Source organism: Aureobasidium subglaciale, assembly GCF_000721755.1.
Source record: "Aureobasidium subglaciale EXF-2481 unplaced genomic scaffold scaffold_8, whole genome shotgun sequence".
NCBI lineage: Eukaryota > Fungi > Ascomycota > Dothideomycetes > Dothideales > Saccotheciaceae > Aureobasidium > Aureobasidium subglaciale.
In genome coordinates this window covers 895,812-916,893 of record NW_013566987.1, presented here as the reverse complement: position 1 = coordinate 916,893, position 21,082 = coordinate 895,812, and the positions used below count along the sequence as shown (strand labels likewise).

Below are 21,082 nucleotides of genomic sequence, written 5' to 3'. Positions count from 1 at the left end.
GAGAACAAGTGCTTTTTGGACATCAAGTGCACGTCAAGTCGACTGCAAAATCGGGAACTGGAGAATTGGAAGCACGGACGAAATTTGTCTCGGTATATATTCTAGGGGTATAGATCAACCACCTATCTAACTAATCAAAAACTCAACGCTGGGGTATATCGCTATATTTTCAATCCAACACATCTACAATCATCGCTGGCGCAGTCACGCCTGCAGCCTTCATCCTATCTAAACACTTTTTGGCTCGGGCACGCTCCGCTGAGACACGCTCCTTGTTTTCATCGTCGTCATCGTCGTCGTCTGTCTTAGCGGTCGTCGTGTAAAGATCGACTAGCCATAGAGCTACAGATGCTCTTAATTGTAAGAGTGATGGTATCGTGTCGAAAGGTGGGGACAACATCAACTCGTCCATGCGAGCTGCAAGACTCGCCGCTGACTCCAACTCGGAATGTTTGATAGCCGAGATTTCTTCATCCGGGTCTGAACTGAGCGCCAAATCCGAATCTGAGTTGTCCACGTCTGATGGCGTGTTCTGAACACATCCGATGGCCGATTTGCACCTTTGTTGGATCTCGTAGATGCAGAGACCGAACATTGCAGGATAGAAAGTCAGGGATGATATAGCATGCGGATTGGTCTTCTGGTAAGGAAACTGTAAGATCAAGCGCTCATAGTAGTCTTTCGCCGCCTCGAATCCCTCGTCACTGATCGTTGACGCATTACGAGGTTGGTCTTGATGAGTCTTTCCACACGAGAATTTACGCATCAAGATCTCCGCACCAATGCCCCATCGACCATGCGTACGCACATCCAATGGCCGGCCAAGAATATCGGTACGCAGGATCATGCCCCATGCCCTGCCGGCACGTACAAAGTCATGCTTGAGAAGGCTAGTGTGCAAGACGGTAGTGAGCACGCTCAAATGATGTCGGCGTAGTGATGATGTAGTATCTTGCTCGCCAGGAGGTGGAACATACAACGGAGGTTTAAGAGCCGCTAGTTCCTTTTGAAGATTGTTTGACGATGGTTGGCGCGTCTTTGGTTTGACAGCAGGGGCATGAGGAAACGAAGATCCAGGCAAAGGGAAGTTTTCAGGCCATCCGGCAACACGGTAAGGATCGTTGATGTCGTGAGATTGCACCGAGGGCTCGAGTGGATCAAGGTGTGTGTCAGAGTCGTCGCTCTCATCGTCGGGATCTGTTAGTCTTTTTCGCTTCCTGGGAGGAGCATACTGTTTGCTACGAAAAGAATGCTGAGGCTCATGCAAAGGGTACGCCGGAGTGAAGTGATGGGCTGTCGGTGGCATTGTGGGGGAGTTGTAAAAAAGGTAGGGAAAAGGTACGCAGCACTACTGTTTGTACAGTGTGACGTGTCCCAGGACGAGACAAGTATACGGTATCCCGTGTTTTACGGAGTTCAGAAGTTGAGGCCGAGGGGTGGCTTGGGCAGACAGCTTGCACGAATAGAGTGGTGAACAATCAGGGCAGCAAGCGCGCTCAGCAAGCAATTGCAGTTGCAGAGTCGGGGCAGGGCTGAAGCTTAGCGGCAGGTTTTCCTGACATGGATGATGGATCTGCACGAGAGCGCGGGAAGCTGCTGCTGATGCTAGTCTGTTTGAGAGCGGGACCGTGCTGCAGGAGGTCGAGTCGATATGGGCGTTGGATGTCAGAAGAAATATGGACAAACGACGAGTGCAAGCTGCAGCTATGGCTATCGATAGGTGCAGGAGAAATTGAAACGGGAGTCGAAGCAATATTATGTCCATGGTGGATTAGGTTCGGCGGGCGGGAGACATCCGAACCTCTGCCAAGACGTATCGCATCTCTCAGCGGTAGCGGTAGCGTAGCGGTAGCGGGATTGGTACAAGTGGTCAGCCTGGATTCAGGCCTGTCGTCGATGCACCACGGCCTCGTCCTGCGACTGCTCGACGACTCGCTTCTTCGTCCTCGTCTCCATTGCTCCCGTCCGCCGTATCCATCCGAACCACCCCCTCGCCGTCGACAAGCGCTGCTCTCTACTGATCTATTCATCTCCGTTTCCCCTTCCCGCCATGGGTCAGGCCGCGTCCTCAGCGACGCCTTCGCCGCCCACGAGGCCTACCGATGGCCACCAACCTCGTCGCGAGTCTCTCTGGCGCCGTTCACTACCCACGTCCTCGCTCCTGGCCCAAAGAGAGGTCCCCGCCAACAGCGACCATGACAGCCGCCCACATTCTTCGTCACGTCGACCGTCGACAAGGCCAGGGCCACGACCGCGTGCCGCTCGCTCGTCGTCCATCCATAGACTCTCACAGATGCTCCGCTCTTCCAATCATAGCTCCGATCAAGCCGAACCTGTACTCTCTAGCCCGCAGCGTCCTTCACGCCTACATCGTGCTCGCACTTCGCTTCACAACTTCGGCTCTCGCCATTCACCCTTCTCGCGCCCTGCTCAGATGTCTCGCTCACGCACCGACGACTTTGGATATGCTTATCCGCATGTCGAACTCAACTTCGATAACTTCGAGCTTAATCTCGATCTCGCTACTTCGGATCCCGCTTCACACACTCCGTCCTCTCGTTCGAGTTTCCGTCTTCCGACCTCTCTTGCTGATCGTATCTCTGCCCTGCGTTCTGAACGGCCCACAAGAACCCCTCTCCTGACACCAAGGCTCCTCCCATCTGAATCGCCTGATTCTGGACCCACTGTAGACTTCGACTCATCACAAACTTGGTTGCCGGCTGCATCGCGGGACTCTTCTTTGCTGGGCGCCCCCTCCACGAGACCGAGAAGCGAAGGTGAAGGCCTGACAAGAGGTGGAGAAGACAATACCGCCTTGATCTCCCGCATACTATCGGTAGCGGCTGCAACTACAGCTGCCACTCTGCTTGACGGCGACCAAGAGGCCATCGCAGAGGCCCATAGTGTGAGTGGTGATGGCACCTTTAGCAACTTCCTACAATCTCTAGAGAGTGGTCGTTTGGCATCAGCTCTTCGCCAAGGTGGCCAGACATCGGCCAACGCGCCGCTCAACTTCTTCCGTATGTTTCGCTTCGGCACCGCTCCCGCCAGAGATGGATCTAGGGACGCCGACGCTTCACACTCTGCCCAGCCAACCGGTCCCGATGGACGTATGGTACCTGTAATAATAGTGGGTATCCGCTCAGTAAATCAGACCAGTGCAAGTGGCGCCCAAGATGCTGCAATGCCTCCATTCCTTGACGCCTTGTCAACTCTGCCCAGGTCACCCTTCAATGGCGAAAACGACAGCATCGATCATATTTTGGACCCTACGCCAACTCATCGTTTCAGTCATCGCCGGCGCGCTTCCATGGGGGGTCTGTCCAACTTCCCTGCCGCATACGATGCCCAGCGTCATACACCGACCCCCGATCACATCCACGCTCGCTCTACAGCCACCGCTCGCCCGCCACTGACTCCCACTCTTTCTCGCGTCAGTTCCGCCAACTCTGCTGCCCGTATGCCCGAACGTCCTCCGTCTAGTCGCTCGAATTCAAATTACTCAGATCGTCGTGAGAGCATCATCCGTACTACCACTACAACTACCACTCTCGAGACCACAGACGAAGACGTACCACTAAGACCACGTCCAAGCCGTCCACGTCGACTTAGCGAGTCTGATTATGGCCATCGAGGTTACTCGTCGCGCCGTAACGGTTTCGTGGAGCCTGACACCGCACCTGGCGAAAGTACTCGTAGTTGGATTATTTATGTTCTCGGTGGCAGTTATCCAGAGAATCATCCGATCATCACAACACCAAGTCTTTATACCGACTCGCCAACCTATGAAGATATGATGTTGTTATCGGCTCTTCTGGGTCCTGCTAAACCCCCTGTGGCTAGCGAGCAAGATGTTGCCGACGCTCCGGGTATTTTTAGGATTGAGAATGTTCGGGGATCTCTTGTTGCTGTTGCACTCGAAGGCGAGGACAGCATCAACCTGACCTCCGAGCAGCGTTGTCTGGTATGTCTCTGCGACTTCGAGCAAGACGAAGAAGCAAGACGTCTCGTAAAGTGTAACCATCTGTTCCACAAAGAGTGTATAGATCAGGTATGTTGATTTTGTGAATCATGCTCTGACTGCTTACTGATTTACCCCACAGTGGCTCACCAAAGGTCGAAACTCGTGTCCTCTGTGCAGAGGACAAGGCGTCGACGAGAAGGAAAAGCCAATTGACGACACAGATATTGCACCTAACGCTGCAGTGACTCCAATTCCCGAGGCTCCCGCCACCTTCTGATTCACTCGCATTTAGCAACAACTCCGTCTCAAACGAGGACACAAAAGGCAACCGTTGCCAGACAGCCACAACTATCGCTCATGTTCATGCTCCCGGATGTCATATATTACTTCCGACCATCACCAACGACACGTCTACGAATTTCCTTTCCTTAATGTCCATCATGCATATCATCGGCGTTTGAGCGTTGCATTTTTTTGTGCTGGCGCTTCCCTTATCATATTCATCACTGGCGGCACGATCATGGCCAGCTATCATCGCTACAGTTTGTCTTCTTCCGGATTCTATAGCATTGCCAGCACCGAATTGGTCCTGGCACAAAAGGTGGTTAGGAGAAAATCATAGGTAGCTAGTCAAATATCACGAAACCGTACTCGGGAGGTTTCTGCCTCTCGTTTCTTGCAGTCTCGCTCACTATTGTGTCGTCCGAGGGCTTGAGCGCCGAGTCATGCTGCTTGATTCGGAAGCTTAAGCATCCATGAAGGCCGTCTGTACGGCGTTACCCATTGGCCTGGCATTAAATACGGCGTACCAATGTAGCACTAGTGACACCAACAAGATGTGCAGCTGTGGGTTTGCATTCGGAGGCAGAAGAACGTGAGCATCATGCAGGAGGTCCTTACCAAGCTGTCACATTGATGCACCAACTGACACCCATCGCCCCACGACATAGTGACCGTATCAGGATCTGTTCCTAAACAAGCATCTCTCTGAAGCAGTGATTTGCTGCTGTATCTCACCGGCGGACAGCTCTCTTGTATCACCATGAAACGAGAACATGAGAATAATCTCGTCCAGCACCATGCAGTGACCATATCACGAGAAACGTCCCCTGACGCACATCTTTCACTGATCTGAGACACAGTTTGAATGCATTTGCTGAAAACGCGCATGCCGACGAGCAAGGTACATGTTGAGACCTGGACCTCCCCGAGGCTGAGCCAGCTCAAGGTCAATCGTGATTGACACTGGTGCATCTTTTAGCTTCGTAGAACATTCCTCCAGCTGAGACTAGAGAACCATGGTACTTGCCATGTCAAGGTGGATGATCTTTCCTGATCGACGCTTGCAAGTTGTAAGAGGCGTTCTTTTCAGCAGCGGCTAAAGGGACATGGACCAGTTGGAAACGTGGCTCTGTCTGGTAGTTCGTGCGGGATCTACAGCAGCATATTGGGCATCTTTGCGCAATCGTATAATAATCCCATCAATGATGGCTCTACGATCACCGCCGAGCCCCTCAGGTGTTTAGTGGAGAGCTCAGATCGTCCTCCTTTACTTTGACTGGTGCGACTGCGAGAAGTGATCTCAACGGAAAACAATTATGCACCCAGACCAATCAGATAATTGCAAAGTTTGGGTCCCGCAAGGGAAAAAATGGTTCTTCATGCAATTCGTCCCCCTAATATCTCTAGATGCAGCGCTATTGCTGTGGCTATTGTGACTGCATGCACAAGCAACATCGGTCCTATTGACTGGCAGCGTGCAATCAGGCTCGAGACCGAGCCTTCGATGAGAAGCCGACAGACAGGCAAGTGTCAAGCAGAGGAACGGATGGTTGCGGAGACATGCCGTTGTTCTCGAACGACACTTCTCTCGAATCAGCAAAGCTATCCCAAGATCTTTTGATGCGGCGGTGTTTTAGAAAGAAGGTTTTAGCCCTTGTCACTGCACGTGTGCGACCCGCTACACTCGCGGGAGCTTGTGCGCTTGATGCAAAGCCACCTGCCACATCAGGGAAATGAAGCACACTCAACTGCCGTATCAACGAGATTCAGAGATTGATATACCACCGACCATGAACGGGGAGAAAGTAACACTGTGCTGTGGCTGAGGATCTCCAAAAACAAGGATTGGCTCCTTTGAAGGATGCGTAGTCTCGCCGGGTATTTCCAGTAAAGCGGCGCGTGGCCCAAACATCGACGGACGGCTTAAGTCCTTGGACTTTGACCTGACCGTCACGTCACCTCACACGGAAGCATCGAAAAAGACGCTGACTCAAGCATCTCTTCGGAGGCCACCCTATCAGGAGTAGAAGGATCGGATTCGCATCGATGGTCCACTGATGATGCTAAGAGCGTCGATATATATGAGACATGTGCAAGCTTAACGTTCACGTCCAAATCCGTTGTCTAGCACGGAGCATTTGGGTGTCCTTGGGCCCGGATCGTATTCACGTAAACGTCAAGTACATGCCTATGCTGTAGCATCTTTCGGCTGTCGGGGTAGTTTTAAATTGCTTTCACATGCGCGGCCGAGGCCACACTCTGTGGAGGAACACGCTGGCTGTCGTACCCTCAGCGAGATTGATTCGTGGTTACGAAGAGCGACGCGATTCAGGCGGACTCCAATCAGCCGCAACAGGCGATAAATCATCCGAAAGGTAGTCTCAATGACAGCAGGCCGTCAGCGGTAAGTAGTATCTAGCCGGCGTGTCCGGTCCGAGGTGCTCAGGGGATCAGCCTACTGTAGGTGTACGGTAGCTGCAAGCATTGCGAATTGCTACCCTTGATCCACGCGTGGTGGGAAGGCTACTAGATTGTCTACTCCTGGACGGGTGGGGCGTGTTGCATCTACAAGAAAAGTGCAGCTGCAGCGACACACCGACTGGGGCCGGCGTGTCCTGTCGCAAAAAGCTAAATTGGCACGGTAGGTTTCTTCTCCACCAGCAGTCATGGACGTCGGAAGTTGCCTTGGAGGAGGCGGTTGTGGTCGTTCATCAAGAAATCTCCCCGGCTCCACGTCCAAGCTCCAGAAATGCGCCATCAAGTCGATCAAGCCGTTTGGCCATGATGCTCCGGAAGCTCTTTCTTTCCCGTTCCTTCAAGGACCAAGAGCTCGAAAACAGTTGACATCTGAAACGGGGCTTTCCTGCATACAGTCTGCGCTAAATCGTGCCTCTTTTCTCCTCGCACAAGAAGAGGAGGGAGGCTTGCATCAAGCGTTTCCTTGCTGGTCTCACTTTACACGCCCAAACATCCTTTCTCTTCCTTCACATCGTGCGCAACAGCCCCAACCACTGTGTGACGCCGACTTCAGCACCTTTAGGGAGTACTCATCTGTCCTGCAGATCATCGTCCGGGTTGTGTGGCCATTATCCGTCATCAAGTACAGACCACGATCATCAGTGCATCCCTGCCGTGTAGTGCGTCAAGGTCCGACACATCACCAGCACACATCTTTTCGTTGCCAAACAAAAACCTGGACACGGGATTGGTTCAATCTCAGCTAGCTCCAGCCTTCCTTTTCTTCCAAGGACTTTTCTTCCTCCAACTGTTCGAATGAATACGCTACGCCTCGGCTCTTGATACCACTCAGCTTTTACCATTCATTTCTTAGCTCTGATCTTGTCCGTACGCTGAGACCATTCCTTGGCCACGGTGCTGGAATTCGCATCCCCGCATCCAATTAATATCGGTGGTCGGTCCATCTCAGCCGGAGTCAGCAGCTCTTTCCTTCGCCGATTTGTTTACACTTGCAACAAGTATAGTCTGGCCTACTTTGCTTGTGGACAAACTCCCGCCTTGGCTCACGCATCATCCTACGGGCGTAATCAGACCGGACCACTTATTCTAGATCTGAAGCTCTCCGGATCCACTGTGCTATCCTCTCATTCAGGAACCCTATCGAACAATTTAACCATCACGTTAGCATACAGGGCTGCCTGAGGTCCCTGCTGCATAATCAGCCAAATACTAGATCTTGTTCTGCTGGTTCTTTTGGACTACCTACCACACACCACCAATTCCTGTTCTCCTACACTTCCAGGGAAGAAAGAAAGGTGCTTTCCATGTTAGATGCCTGGTTTTGTCCACTCCATCACCTCAAACAATCGCGAAACTGACTGAAACATGGACAACCACTACTATTCCATGAACTCAATGGGTGCTGGATACTATCCTGATGGACAACCCATAATACCACCGGAAGGGATGATACCAGAAGGAGTACTGATGCCAGATGGTTACGTTCCAAGACTCTACCAGATTCCGACTATCTCCCACGAGAACTTGAACAGCTACTCTGACATAGAAGACCCAAATAGAGGATCTGTATCGCAACAAGGAGGATCTCGTGGTGGGAAAAGGCGATCTATCACAAACGCAGATCACGTCAAGCACCGAAGGACAAGGAGCGGTTGTTTCACTTGCAGGCAACGTCGAGTCAAGGTGAGATTGATATCGATGTATCAATGAAGTGGAGAGTGTTTCTGACTTGTAACTGCGTAGTGTGACGAAGCTCATCCAATCTGTGATAGTGAGTACATGGCTTTATACGCACTTTTTGACAGTATGCTTATCGAGTGTCTTATAGGATGTCGCAAGGGCAAACGTGATTGTCACTATCCGGAACCCACGACAGGCTCATCGTCGAAGCCTTCGAAAAGCTACAGGAACAAGGGCTCCGCTGGCGAAGCCTCGAACTCGTCTGGTGAAGAAGATGACAATTACGAAGCCGATAAGCTCCCTGCTATTCCGGACGACGAAGAATTAGAAGAGGTCACTTCAAGCTTATGCTCCAAGGATGACCGCAAATTGTCCGACGCATCTTCCAATTCGAGAGATCAGAGTCCTCTGATCAAAAGCCCCGCGACGACAGATAGCTCAATTGCCTCAGCTCGTCCTAACACACGCACACAAATACCCCGCCAAAGCTCAAGAAAGTCGCTCAAAACTAAACCGCCACCCAACAGCAAGTGGACGCATCTGCCAAAAGATATCAAATTCTACATCACTTATTTCAGGGAGAAACTTACGCATCAGCACTATGCTATGAAATACGACAGCGGTGATTTTCTGAAAACCACATTTCTGGAGATTGCCTTGGGATATGAACCGCTCCTATACGCCATAACTGCCTTTTCCGCCTATCACCATACACTAATGAAGCCTAGTGGCAAGCTTCAGAGTTTCCTAGGCTACTACAACAAATCAGTCTCTTTGCTCCGTCAATCACTGGAGAGGAGTCCGCGGCATACTGTAGCTACTTTGCTCACCATCCTGCAGCTCGCTACTTTCGAGGAGTTTCTGGGAGATTGGGTCAACCTCATGGGTCACCAACGGGCTGCTTACGAGATTCTCACCGAGTTGTTCACACCACAAACAATCATGCAAAGCGAAACACACCGCAAGATCATTTCGTGGTACATTCGATTCGACCTTTTCGCAGGATTCATGCATGGCTACGGAATGGTCCTGTCCCGTGACTGGCATGTGGCGTGCATGGAGTTCTATGTTCGACAGGCTAGGGACAAGCCTCGTGACCTGGGATCGCTATTTGAGGAGAAGTTCGCACGATCGAGGCTGTTGGCTACGGATATCTCTCTATTGTTCTCGCGAGGCACGACAGAAGGGCCAAGTATGGAGCTCATTACAGACATGGGAAAACTGAATGTTGAGCTGGAAAGTTATGCTCATGAGCTGGAGCTTGCCTTCAAGGACACGCGGACATACGTCAAGGAATTCCCTAATGCACCAACAGGAGAGTGGGACAATGTGGTTGGCTCGACGGATCCCGAATTCCTGTGGGCAGGAGAGCTTTTTACCTGGAACTTCATTCTGATCGACTTCTGGGCCATCCATCTGCTCTTCAAGTCCCAGGTTGCTCAATTCGACCCCACGATAGGCGGAGAAGAGGTTGCAGCAACGGCATTCAAGGTGTGCAAGATGTTTGAGGCGCTACAGTATTGCGGCGAGGAGTCCACAGCCATGATTTTGGGCGCTCAGGCAAGTCTGGGTATGGCTGCAGCTTGCATGCCAAAGGATCAACGACACACAATGTGGTGCCGCAACAAGTACGCACAAATCGAGCAATGCGGGTAAGTGGACCAGACGTTTCAATATGACACATAAGAGGATCTCCATGCTGACAAGAGGTTGTGCGAAATAGCTACATTTACCCTGCCGCTCTACGACAACGTATGACTGGCGTCTGGGGCGTCGATGTCATGCGTTGGTGGCTTCCCAATGACGAAGGCTACTACCCCATCCTTCAAGCCGTTCGCGAGTTCATCGACTACCGCGCAAGAGTGCCACAGGATAATGTGCAATCGGATCTACGAGACATGAAGGGACTGTTCAAGGCGTTGCAACTCGACGATACTGATTCCAAGAATGGCACGGGTAGTCAGGGGGGTACGGGCAGTCAAGGAGGCACGGACAACTCGGATCCATTTGACCTCGAAGCTCCTGGAAGTATGCCCTGGGAGAGCAGTCCGGAAATGAATTGGCCCTAATCCAAGACCACGAGGATGAATATCGGGGGTCGGGTGGCTCAATGTGAGCACTGAGCACAACTGCACTTAAAAGGAGGATATAGATACATATGCATTAATCATCTAAAAGCAGTATGTTGGGGATCAAGCCCTTATCGAACAACTCAACACCGTATCTGCGTATCATTGTATTGCTCCAGCTGGGCGGCTGACCGCGGGATCCAGCTCATCAGAGGCAGACTTACATCGTTGAAACCCAGCCCGGTGGTGCCGTCCAGGGTCTGTATCAATGCAACACGTGAGAACAATGTAGAGTGACAAATTTGAGACTTGAGCCGTGCAGTGCAGGAAATGGCACACCTCCGATGACTTGCTCAGATGCAAGATAGCAAGCATCGATAGGTAGCATGGCAAAAGGAATCACCACGATGCACGCCTTGTCATCCCGCGGGAACAGCAGCGGCTCGGACCATACTGAGACACTGAGATCAAGGCTCTCCCTTGCTTCTCCTCTGCACTTCTCAATCCGATGCAAGTCGTTGTAACACAAACACCAGAGGCCCATCTATCTTTCGTTGCAGAGTGAGACCTGTTTGCGGGACAAGCAAAGAAAGCATCTGTTTCAAGAAGCGGGTAAATGCACAATACACTTCTTGGCTTTGGGGGACTTTACTCTTGTGTAGCCCGAGCGTCGTTGTAATATACAACAAGCAGGGATACGAACGAGGGAAAAGCTTGGCGTCGAGAAGGAGGCCCGTGGGAAAAACGTGGGCATTCGATCTGTGCACTCTTCTTGATCTCGGCACGGGAAGCAAGGCTGGAGCCGTATGTTTGTATTGAATTGATTGAATTTGAAAGTGGTATCCAGAAGCGGAGCTTGCAAGAAAAGAAGAAAACATCGGACGAACAAGAAAAGGGTGGAGAAGCAGGGATAGTAGAGGCGGAAGGTAGTGAGACTAGAGCATCAGAGGAATTGAGGAGGTTCAGAAAAGAGGAGGAAGCTAGTTTGTTGGAGTTGAATTAGGCAGAGTCGCGGGCTCTGCGGTAATTGGCCTGAAACGGGGATCAGAATTGGGTGACTTGGATTGAGGGAGGGATGGAGCGGGCAGGCGATACCTCCTGATCGAGCTGCAGCTGGTCAACCTCTGGAGCCAGCTCTGACAGAATCTCGTAGGCTCTCTTGTGAAAGTCGAGTTGGGCGGCGATCAACTCGGCCAGGTTCTTGAGGGGCTCGGGTGTGTCGAGGACGTTCTTCATGACGCCCACAGCTTCCTCGGTCTGGTTGACAAAGTCGTCTTCGGCCTTCTCGATCTCAGCGCGTTGAGCTTCCGTGTAGTTCTCCTCGCTGTGGGATTGGGCCTTGTTGCTGTTGAAGGGGTTTGCGATGCCCTTGACGCGGGCCTTCGTGGCATCGAGGTTAAGGCGGGCGTTCTCGACGTTCTTGCGGGCGCGCTGAGCGAACTGCAGGTTGGTGTTGAGGGTGGCGCTCCAGCCTGCGAGGAAGCGCTGTTGGATGCGCTCGTCCTGGGTCAGACGGGCCTCGCCAACTCTCTCCTCAGCAACGGCATACTTCTCGAGAGCCTGTGCAAGCGAGTCGTCGGCACCCGCGCCACGAACGTCGCTCTGGTGCAACAACTGACTGCCAGCCAACGAGGCACGTGCGATGGCGTGGTTGAAGGTCTTGGGTTGAGGCTTTGCTTGGGGAGTGGCGGTCAAGGCTGCCTGAGCTTCGGCCGTGGTGGTGGCGCGAGACAAGAGCTGGACCTTCTCGCTGACGTTCTTGGACAGGTCGGTGAAGGACTCGCGGATGTTGGGTGGGTAGTCGTAGGCCTCGTTGGTGTACTGCGATGTAACGGAAAGCAGCTTTTGGTGGACAAGCTTCAAGGCATCAACGCGCTTCTCAAGCTCGATGTAGTCTGGGGGAAGCTCCGTCTTGTCCTCGGTCTGGCCAAACTGCTCCTTGACATATTGTTGGGTGCGAGCTGCGAAGGGTGTGAAGGATGCACTGCCGAAAGTAAGCTCCGTGTTTTCCCATTAGAAGTGTTCGTCCGGCATTACCCAATGTTCTTTCCGAATGCTGCGAACTTGTCCATGATGACGGCTGCTTGTGATGAAGAAGGTGTGGTTTCGTAAAGGTGAACGTCGACTCGTTGGATGGTAGATTCGCAGCATGTGAGAGCTCCTGGACCCTTCCCGTTAGCCTTCAGCCCCTCTGACCCACCGCCAAGCCTCTCATATGAAGGCCATTCCAGGAAGTCCTCATCGTGCTTTCTCATAATCCAATTTACCCTTCTTTATACCGTCAACATGCCGCATTCTCACCACTCTCACTCGGGGCAGTTCTGTGCTCATGCAACATGTACTCTCGAGGAAATGGTCCAGCAGGCCATCTCCCTCAATATGGACGCTTTTGCTTTGACAGAACACATGCCACGAGATGCCGCTGACCTGTACCCTGAAGAAGTCGATGCGAAGAAACTCGTCGAAATGTTTGATGCCTACTATCCCGAAGCCTTGCGCTTGCGTGAGAAATACGCTTCGCAGATCAACATCTTGATCGGTTTCGAATGCGAGTGGATCCGTCCTTCAACTCATACCATCATCAAAGACTTGCTCAGCCGCTACAAGTTTGACTTCTTCGTCGGTAGTATACATCATGTTCATACCAAACCAATTGACTATGATCACGATATGTACTATGAGGCTAGAAACATTGCTGGTGGATCTGATGAAGATGTCTTTGCTGCCTTCTTTGACGAGCAATATGATATGCTCAAGTCTCTGAACCCTCCTCTTGTTGGCCACTTCGATCTCATCAGACTGAAGAGTGATGATCCTGAGCGTGACTGGACCACCATGCCAGCAGTCTGGGAGAAGATTGTCAGGAATCTCGACTATGTCGCTGGCTACGGTGGAATCCTCGAGCTCAACTCTAGTGCCATCAGGAAGGGCATGTCTGAGCCATATCCCAAGGCTGAGGTTTGCAAGGTCCGGTGTATCGATTCCCATCTCTTGTGTGCTAGTGCTGATATGTAGTAGGAATTCATCAAGAAGGGAGGTCGTTTCGCTCTTTCCGACGACAGCCACGCCACCAGTCAGGTAGGCTTGAATTTCTCAAAAGTGTTGTCATTCATCGAGAGCACTGGCATCGACAAGGTCTATTTCCTCACATCAAAGACGGACAATTCATTCGACACGTCATCTGCCAAACCGCTTTCTCTGGATCAGCTGAAGAAGCACAAGTTCTTCGTCTCTAAGCCTTGATTAAAATAATAGTAAACGAAATGCCTGCTTCCGAGAGGCCATGCTTGAAAGGGGTATCTCTCATGTCCTGACGCCATCCATCCATATCTCACTCCAAAACAATCGCCATGAAGAAATCTAGCCATGCATCATAATCACATCGCTTCCCACCCGTGGCGCTGGCAAGGACATCCTTGACCACAGCTCCAAGCTTGTCGTCAATATCTTTACTTTTTCCTTCCCGCTCCAGCCAGTGCTTCTCCGCCTCGATCGCGGCTCTTCGAATGGTGCCTTCCTCATCTTCAACAACGTACAGATCGCATCGATCACACTCTGCACAACGACCACCAAGTGCTCTGAAGTGTTGACAGAAATGCCCGTAACCTTCCCTTCCAATCTCCTGACGACAAACATAACACATTGTGTATCCACAGTTGCACACAAGTTTGTTGCAGCCGCTCGACTTCACAAAGCTGAGATTGCATTTCGGGCAAGTTCGCTTTATGCTGCTTGTTGTGGCAGCCTCGATGGCCTGCCGAAGCGATTGTAGAGAGTCTTCGTTGCAGGTATGGGGATCTGACCATAGACTGCCGCAATTTGTGCACGAACTTTTTCCACATGTCCGAGACTGGCAAGTGAATCGCAGACCTCTTCTTCGGCGGACCGTGCGGGTCCGAGATGCCTGAACACAAGCGTGGGTCGGCTCGTCGAGCACAGCAACCAGAACCAGAAGAGGGTATAGCACAACCCATAGCAGCGGATAGACCAAAATAAATAGCACTGCAATCAACGATTTCAGTGGGTCCATAGGCATGTGAACGAGATGAGCAGTCAAGGTCATCGGATCCTTGAACCTCATGCCAGTCGGCTCATCAAGTTCGGCATAGGGACAGAAAAGGCATCTCAACAGAGGCAGCTGGCTCTTGACCAGATTCTCCGAGGTCACACGCTCCTGGAACTTCTGCCAGTTGGTGGTGCCGTCTTTCTCCGTGCACAAGGCTCTTCGGACAAGCTGTGGAGCAATGGATCCTTGACATTCGGGGACGGAGGGAGCCAGACATCGTAAAGAGGACTTTGCCATGTCGATGCTTCTTGCCCATCCTTGGCCGTATAGAGCCTCGTTGGCAGCAAGCTTTATGCACCGGAAACAGATAATATGGCCAGCATGGGTGTCACACGTAGATATGTACTCGAAAGGGTAGGAAGTAAAGCAGCACTCGCAGTCAAAGAGAGCATTGGCTTCTTCGGCCTCGGTCTCGTTGATCTCTTTTGCCAGAATCTCATCCTTGTCCAGTCGTTCCTGGTTCTGTCGCACCAAGACGGGCGCGATGTATACACGGTACAACTCTTGGTCCAGTTCTAAGCAACCTGTTCGCTTGAGGTAGGGCAACAAGTTCGAGGGTTCAGAAGAGTTGGGTAGCCACTCCACGTGAGGGTGGAGGTCAGGATCGGAAGTGGCGGGACGTTTCCTCGTGAAGAAGGTGGAAATGGTTGCCCTCCATGATTTGGAAGAGAGGTGTTGCAGTGTCGGGCGAGCGAGGGTGTATGAGTAGTTGTGCTCGGCCAGAACGGCGCGTATGGACGAGTGACTTAGACTTTTGAACTCGTTATACATGGTGTCCTTGACGACACGCTTGTACTTGTCGCTCCGAAAAGTGTCGTCCTTGGGAAGAGCATCCAGGCGGCGTGTCTGTGTCGTGTCGTCGTCCTTTGGCTTCTTCCTGTAACGTCCTTGAATGTATTGGGCTCCGTTCCTCAGCAGTTGTTCAGTCACAACCTCTAGTCTGCTTTCATTGCTGAGGCTCAGAAGCATCTCTCGAAAGACATCAGGTTGCACGTCGGGGAATATGTCGACCAGCGCGCCGAGTGCTTTGTTCAGATCACCGAGGTCTGGTTCCTGCTCTTCTGCGACACTTTCTAACAGCTCGTCCAATTCCAGAGGTATCTTTGAATTCGTAGAGGCGATTTCGTCGACTTGTCGAGACCTGAGGAAGTCTGGTTTGCGAAGAAAGCGGCCGCCTTTTGGCATCGAGATGGACAGAATCATCTTGGCAGCTTGATGGAAGCGCTCGTTGGATACATTTCGATTGCAGTGTCAACAGGAGGATAGCAATATGCCGCCCCGTCTGTCTGGTCGAGAGTTGATGTCTTCAGGTCACTTGAGCGTTGATGAGTCTCGGCCCCTCAATCGTTTGTGACGCGCGGCGCCTTCCGACCCTCGGCCAGCCCGGAACCATTTAGGTACTTTCTTCCTTTATTTATTCAAAAACCATCGAACAACTCGAGTGTTGGTTCAGGCCGTCCTCATATCATCGCGAATATCGGTAGGTGAATACAAGAGCACTGGCTTTTCGAGCATACATGATGCCAACATGTTGCGAGCGGATTCGATCCTCATCAGTTGTGGACCGAGCAGAGACATCAATCAAGCCTCTCAGCTCTGATCGTGTCGCGTGATCGAATCCCTGTATTGTTTTCTTTCCGTTTCCTTCCTTGACTCACCTCGGGACTGCATGTTCGACGTTGCCTTCCTTTAGGTTACCTTCCTCTTCCACTCTTTTTGCAAGAAGCCATCCAACTTTCACTCTTCTCATTCCACTATCCATCTTACATCACATTCTCTCGTTTTACTCCTCCACCACCTTCATATCTCCTCTATCACCTCAAAATATGGTTCTCGGTCCCGTCGCCCGTTTGTGGCTCCCTTATCTCAACTTCACTGTCGCCATATCGGCCTTGGGCTTCCAGACCGCCGTCTTGTACCCTTGGCATCATGAACTTGACAAGGAGTTCAAGATTCTCAAGCATGAGCACAGGGAGCAGCTGCACTTGCACCAGCAAATCACTCTCAAGAAGCTGGAAGATCTGGAAAGAAGAATCGTGGTTGCCGAGAAAGCCATTCCCGATGTTGGTGTATTCATAACCCATGTCTGTCGAGCTGTTTCTCACTGAAGTCTAGACCGCATGAGCATACTGCTTCCCAGAGTAGTATGCAGCCATACTCTCACTTCGCCGTTCACGCAACCAAAAATCTCATCAGGTACGTCTGATCTGCCTCACTCCTAGTCTTGCCTAGAAATTGCCTTGATCATTTCTCGTTTCTGCATTATCATGATCTGCTAACATTCCATATAAGTCAGTAGCACAACTGTGCCCTCCCAGACCCGAATCGTGATATCCAAGCCAGGTTGTTCCGTCAGAGGACAACATTCTCTCTGCGTTCACGCTTGAATTAATCATGCAGTCTTATCATTGCCAGTATAGGCATAAGCCAGATTCATTTTTTCCGTAGTTAGATGTGTTCCGTGGGTGACCCTGTCTCTATAATCAAATCCACAAACTTTCCCTTGTCCCGACCATAAAGCTTCACTGTCGCTCTTAAATACACCCTCGAGCATCAAGAATATATCTTGCATGTAGTATGATAATCTTGGGCTTGTGTAGAGTAGGGTCGGTCAATATTCCATTTCCACACTCAAGTGAATCTCTTGCTTCACATTATCAGAGCTTTGTTGAAGCCATTAGACAGCAACTTCGACAATTCAAAATAGGAATTCTAGCCCCGACCTACAGATATTGCTCGCAATCGCTCCGCAGGACCCAGTCCAACATGAGGCACATTCAGAACCAAGCATCAGTGCCGGGATCCAGAACCTCATAATCACATGCATTCTCGGAAACAAGACCCAAGAACAAGAGAAGATGTAAAACAACCTTTCAGCGGGACGCCGTTAGAGTACCACACAAGTTGGACCACACGAGTTTAACTGCGCGAGTCGCAAAGTCCCGAACTTCCGACAAACTCCACGACGGCAGTCCGAGACATTTGGTGCTTTGTCTGGTTCTTAATCTCGCTATTTTTCTCTTTCCTGGTGCCGGCGACCTTTGTACGCCTGACTCCTGAGACCGGAAAAAAGAGACACATGTCGAAGGAGCTGTTCGCCGAATGAGTCCCTCTTTGACAAAGTGTACCGAACAAAATGGCTAGTCAGGCAGCGTTTACAGAGACCCACTTGGGTTCTCCGAAACATTCTGAATGTGAATACGAGCTTACGTGTACATGAGCCTCTACTTGAGAGACTTGCTAAAGGACGACGGCGCTATCACTGTGACTATGCCGCGATACTGTGGCTGATGATCTGATCTGGTATCTGGTATCTGGTACGAAACGAGTATTGCGACAGAGGTGCACATGAGGCGATCTAACGAGAGTGTAATGAGAGCAATTACTCGAGTGGCTTGCGCCTTCTTAGTGATCTATCTTGCGGCTACAAGTATGATTGTCAGTACCGGGGAGATCGGCTAGCGAATTACGAGCTTGTAGAAGAATCAGGTTCGCGTTTTCTTGGTGCGGTTGCACTGTCTTCGGAGAATGATGGATTCATGCTTGAACATCGAAGAACAATGGATTCATGCTTGAACATCGAAGAAAGTGTCGACGGTGAACTGAGGGCCCTGGCATCTCATCTTTCATCCTTGAAGGCTAGAGCTTGCTGCATTGCCTGACCGCGGACCTCATCGTCATGCTCAGGAGGAATGAACTTGCGCATGACCTCTTGCACGTAGTCTTCAGGGACACCTTCCTTGAGAGCATCGTGTATGCCCATGTTCATGCGATAGATATACTCGTGCTTAGGCTTGTCGTCTACAAGGCGCTCACGATCGATGTAGACGAGCATGTCCTGCTTCTTTGCATGTTTGTGAGGATCGATGGATTCACCCTCTTTCTCCTTGGGCCAGAACGAGACTGGCAGGTTCTCCTTGGTGTACGCGAATGGGACGCCCTCGTTCATATCGAGGTCTTCTTCATCGGAGGGCTGTAGCGAGTAGACGAGGCCGTATACGACGTTCGAGTAGGATGGCTCGGCGGAGGAACTTGGTTCGACCTGGACGACGTTTGCGTAGCCGCGATCGTTGATCATCCAGCGGTAGTTGTCGAGACGTGCGATACCAAGATACTCAGAGGTTGGACATCTCATGTGCATTTGATGCTGCCAAAGGTTGCTTCCATATCCGAAGTAGATGGTCGGTGACGTGGCACTCGCCATGAATGTGGTATTCGAGACGTCGACCGAGGATGAACAAGAAGTGACTGCTTCGATCAGCGGTGCTTAATGCAGTTGTCTCACTAGAACTGCTTTGTATGTGCAGGAGGGAGGTGCTCTCGCTGAGTTATTGCAGTTTGTGAGACGTCAGCCAGGATGACTACTCGATGAACAGCACAAGGGGATTCGGTCTATAGAGCCTTTGTTGAGATGCACGATTGTCTTGGTCAAGTCTTGCAGTCCTATGCCAAGGCAGCATGTGAGGCTGTGAGCATGCAAGGGTCTCTCCGGCCGATCGTTTAGTGAGGATGAGGAGACGGTGAGGCCGGGAAAGGAAGGAGCTGCTTCCAAGAGAGGTAATTGAGCCAAGAAAAGTGAAGCTGCGTAAGGGCCCCGCCGAAGCTCAAGTCTGCCCCTCGCACAACCACACATTACAATGCCTCCCCGTGTTCCTACTTCCATCCTCTCTTCCATCAGACCAAGACAGACCCCTCAATTCCTTAGAAACTCTTTCCATTCTACAGCAATCAACATGAGTGTCGAGAAGCAGACCATCAAGCAGGGCGACGGCGCCACTTACCCCAAGAAGGGCGACAACGTCACCATGGAGTACACTGGCTGGCTTGGCGAGGGAGCCGATAACAAGACCAAGGGCAAGCAGTGAGTCGACATCAGTCTCCCAGTCAAAGCTTTCGTCTCTGACATATCTAGGTTCGACTCCTCGGTTGGCCGTGGTGACTTTGACGTCCCCATTGGTACTGGCAGAGTCATCCAGGGTAAGCATCACTTTTGCCAACCACTTTCTCAGCGGAGAGCTAACGCCGACCAGGCTGGGACCAGGGCATCTGCAACGGCGACAAGGGCATGTCCCTTGGCGAGAAGGCCACCCTTTACATCACCAGGTAAACCCTTCCATTGCCTCATCCACATTGCTCCAACTGACCCTCATCTAGCGACTTCGGCTACGGCGACCGTGGCTTCCCAAATGCCATCCCTCCCAAGTCTGCCCTCATCTTCGATGTTGAGCTCAAGGCCATCAACGGCAAGAGAGCTTAAATGTCTCCATCTCGATAAAGAAAAAAGCGTAGATATCTCCAGCAATTCCTTAGAGATCTGAAGAACATCTTGGTCATTCAATCGACCAATGCACACATAATTCTGTCTTTGATATCCCATCGGTCGGACTCACATCAATCGTTGTAATCGTCAATGGCATACACAGCGTGAAAGTGGTGACTGGCGTGCTAGCAGCACATAGTTGCTAAGAGTTGTGGTGATTGCGTTTTGATGTCTGACATTTAGTTCTCAAACTTGAGGTCGGCTTCTTGTCTAACAGCTCCATAAATTCCAGCAATGTCACCTCTGGCACCCATGTGCTTCTGTACCTGGGCCAAATGCTTATCGGCAACCTCGACATCCTTCATACTAACACCGTGAGTTTTGGCGAGAGCCAATGCGTGACCAGCATCCTTCCTCGCAAGGTCGACGGCAAACAGCGGCTCCTCACGCTTGTAGTAGTCACCCTGGCGAAGGCGGTTGCTGTAAGCAGTGTAAGGACCGGGGAACATTGTCTCGATGAACTGGTGCAGCCTGTCGCTTCCCAGACCAGACTTCTCGGCAAGAGTGTGGCCTTCTGAGAGAGTCTCAACCATGTTGAGGATGAAAGTGTTTCCAATGATCTTCAGCCGTGTGGCAGAGCCGTGGGGTTCGCCAGAGTAGTCAATGACAGCGCGACCCATGACACCAGTAGTGTAAGGCTTGACCTTGTCGACAGCATCGGCAGGGCCAGCAAGCACGCAAACAAGCTGCCCTGCGTCTGCCATAGCAGGGGCTCCGAATACAGGACATGCCACAAACTCGGCACCCTTGTCAATGATAGTCTTTGCGAGCTTGTCTGTTGTATCGGGATGGACGGTTGAGCAATCCACAAACAACTTGCCCTTTGCATTACCCTTGAGAGCAGAGTTGATGGTTTCTTCAATTGCTTTGTCGTCTCCTACACAAGTGAAGATGATGTCTGAAGCATTGACTGCCTCTTCGATACTCGTGACAACCTTGACCTTGTCAGATCCCAGGCTCGAAGCGAGCTGCTCGGAACGAGTTGTGGTACGGTTGAACACAATGATAGGATTAGAGAGGTTTCCCTTCTCGACCAAGTTCTTCACCATGCCCTGGCATCGATCATCAGTAATCAATTCCACGTGCTACAAGTGAAATGGTGTCACCTACACGGCCCATGTTGCCGAGGCCAATCCATGCGATTTGAGGAGCCATTGTGATTCTTGTGTGTCTTCAGGTGACGTGTACAGAGACAGAGTTGCTTAAAAAGGGATTGGAGTGTT

At 51.4% G+C, this 21,082-nt stretch overlaps 11 protein-coding genes across 11 annotated transcripts; 5 read left to right on the top strand and 6 right to left on the bottom strand.

Moving 5' to 3' along the window:
* Positions 1-63: 63 nt before the first annotated feature.
* AUEXF2481DRAFT_39383 (uncharacterized protein) lies at positions 64-1,737 on the bottom strand. The gene has a single exon (XM_013489162.1). The coding sequence runs from the start codon at positions 1,304-1,306 to the stop codon at positions 170-172; it is 1,137 nt and encodes a 378-aa protein (XP_013344616.1). The 5' UTR covers positions 1,307-1,737; the 3' UTR covers positions 64-169.
* A 313-nt stretch (positions 1,738-2,050) lies between these two features.
* Positions 2,051-4,241, top strand: AUEXF2481DRAFT_28982 (uncharacterized protein; the record flags this gene model as incomplete). Its single annotated transcript, XM_013489074.1, has 2 exons — positions 2,051-4,051; positions 4,104-4,241. 2 exons carry the CDS (start codon positions 2,051-2,053, stop codon positions 4,239-4,241), a joined length of 2,139 nt encoding a protein of 712 aa, XP_013344528.1.
* Positions 4,242-4,641: 400 nt separating this feature from the next.
* AUEXF2481DRAFT_675547 (uncharacterized protein) lies at positions 4,642-5,417 on the bottom strand. Its single transcript, XM_013489319.1, has one exon. The coding sequence runs from the start codon at positions 5,216-5,218 to the stop codon at positions 4,784-4,786; it is 435 nt and encodes a 144-aa protein (XP_013344773.1). The 5' UTR covers positions 5,219-5,417; the 3' UTR covers positions 4,642-4,783.
* Positions 5,418-7,780: 2,363 nt separating this feature from the next.
* AUEXF2481DRAFT_674882 (uncharacterized protein) lies at positions 7,781-10,723 on the top strand. Its single transcript, XM_013489318.1, has 4 exons — positions 7,781-8,407; positions 8,468-8,495; positions 8,553-10,056; positions 10,128-10,723. The coding sequence occupies exons 1-4, from the start codon at positions 8,090-8,092 to the stop codon at positions 10,471-10,473; spliced, it is 2,196 nt and encodes a 731-aa protein (XP_013344772.1). The 5' UTR covers positions 7,781-8,089; the 3' UTR covers positions 10,474-10,723.
* Positions 10,724-11,093: 370 nt separating this feature from the next.
* Positions 11,094-12,606, bottom strand: AUEXF2481DRAFT_88372 (uncharacterized protein). Its single transcript, XM_013489239.1, has 2 exons — positions 12,511-12,606; positions 11,094-12,457 (listed from the first exon to the last, which is right to left on the bottom strand). Exons 1-2 carry the CDS (start codon positions 12,543-12,545, stop codon positions 11,518-11,520), a joined length of 975 nt encoding a protein of 324 aa, XP_013344693.1. The 5' UTR covers positions 12,546-12,606; the 3' UTR covers positions 11,094-11,517.
* Positions 12,607-12,759: 153 nt separating this feature from the next.
* AUEXF2481DRAFT_64807 (uncharacterized protein) lies at positions 12,760-13,716 on the top strand (the record flags this gene model as incomplete). Its single annotated transcript, XM_013489192.1, has 2 exons — positions 12,760-13,440; positions 13,492-13,716. 2 exons carry the CDS (start codon positions 12,760-12,762, stop codon positions 13,714-13,716), a joined length of 906 nt encoding a protein of 301 aa, XP_013344646.1.
* On the bottom strand, positions 13,486-16,053 carry AUEXF2481DRAFT_674064 (uncharacterized protein). The gene has a single exon (XM_013489317.1). It carries the CDS (start codon positions 15,740-15,742, stop codon positions 13,805-13,807), a length of 1,938 nt encoding a protein of 645 aa, XP_013344771.1. The 5' UTR covers positions 15,743-16,053; the 3' UTR covers positions 13,486-13,804.
* A 312-nt stretch (positions 16,054-16,365) lies between these two features.
* AUEXF2481DRAFT_4519 (uncharacterized protein) lies at positions 16,366-16,663 on the top strand (the record flags this gene model as incomplete). The annotated part of the gene is made up of 2 exons (XM_013489019.1): positions 16,366-16,602; positions 16,655-16,663. The coding sequence occupies 2 exons, from the start codon at positions 16,366-16,368 to the stop codon at positions 16,661-16,663; spliced, it is 246 nt and encodes an 81-aa protein (XP_013344473.1).
* Positions 16,664-17,910: 1,247 nt separating this feature from the next.
* On the bottom strand, positions 17,911-19,053 carry AUEXF2481DRAFT_39372 (uncharacterized protein). The gene has a single exon (XM_013489161.1). It carries the CDS (start codon positions 18,741-18,743, stop codon positions 18,159-18,161), a length of 585 nt encoding a protein of 194 aa, XP_013344615.1. The 5' UTR covers positions 18,744-19,053; the 3' UTR covers positions 17,911-18,158.
* Positions 19,054-19,272: 219 nt separating this feature from the next.
* Positions 19,273-19,796, top strand: AUEXF2481DRAFT_64802 (uncharacterized protein; the record flags this gene model as incomplete). The annotated part of the gene is made up of 4 exons (XM_013489191.1): positions 19,273-19,400; positions 19,452-19,516; positions 19,570-19,642; positions 19,694-19,796. The coding sequence occupies 4 exons, from the start codon at positions 19,273-19,275 to the stop codon at positions 19,794-19,796; spliced, it is 369 nt and encodes a 122-aa protein (XP_013344645.1).
* Positions 19,797-20,038: 242 nt separating this feature from the next.
* AUEXF2481DRAFT_4516 (uncharacterized protein) lies at positions 20,039-21,014 on the bottom strand (the record flags this gene model as incomplete). The annotated part of the gene is made up of 2 exons (XM_013489018.1): positions 20,039-20,911; positions 20,970-21,014. 2 exons carry the CDS (start codon positions 21,012-21,014, stop codon positions 20,039-20,041), a joined length of 918 nt encoding a protein of 305 aa, XP_013344472.1.
* Between the last annotated feature and the right edge of the window lie 68 nt (positions 21,015-21,082).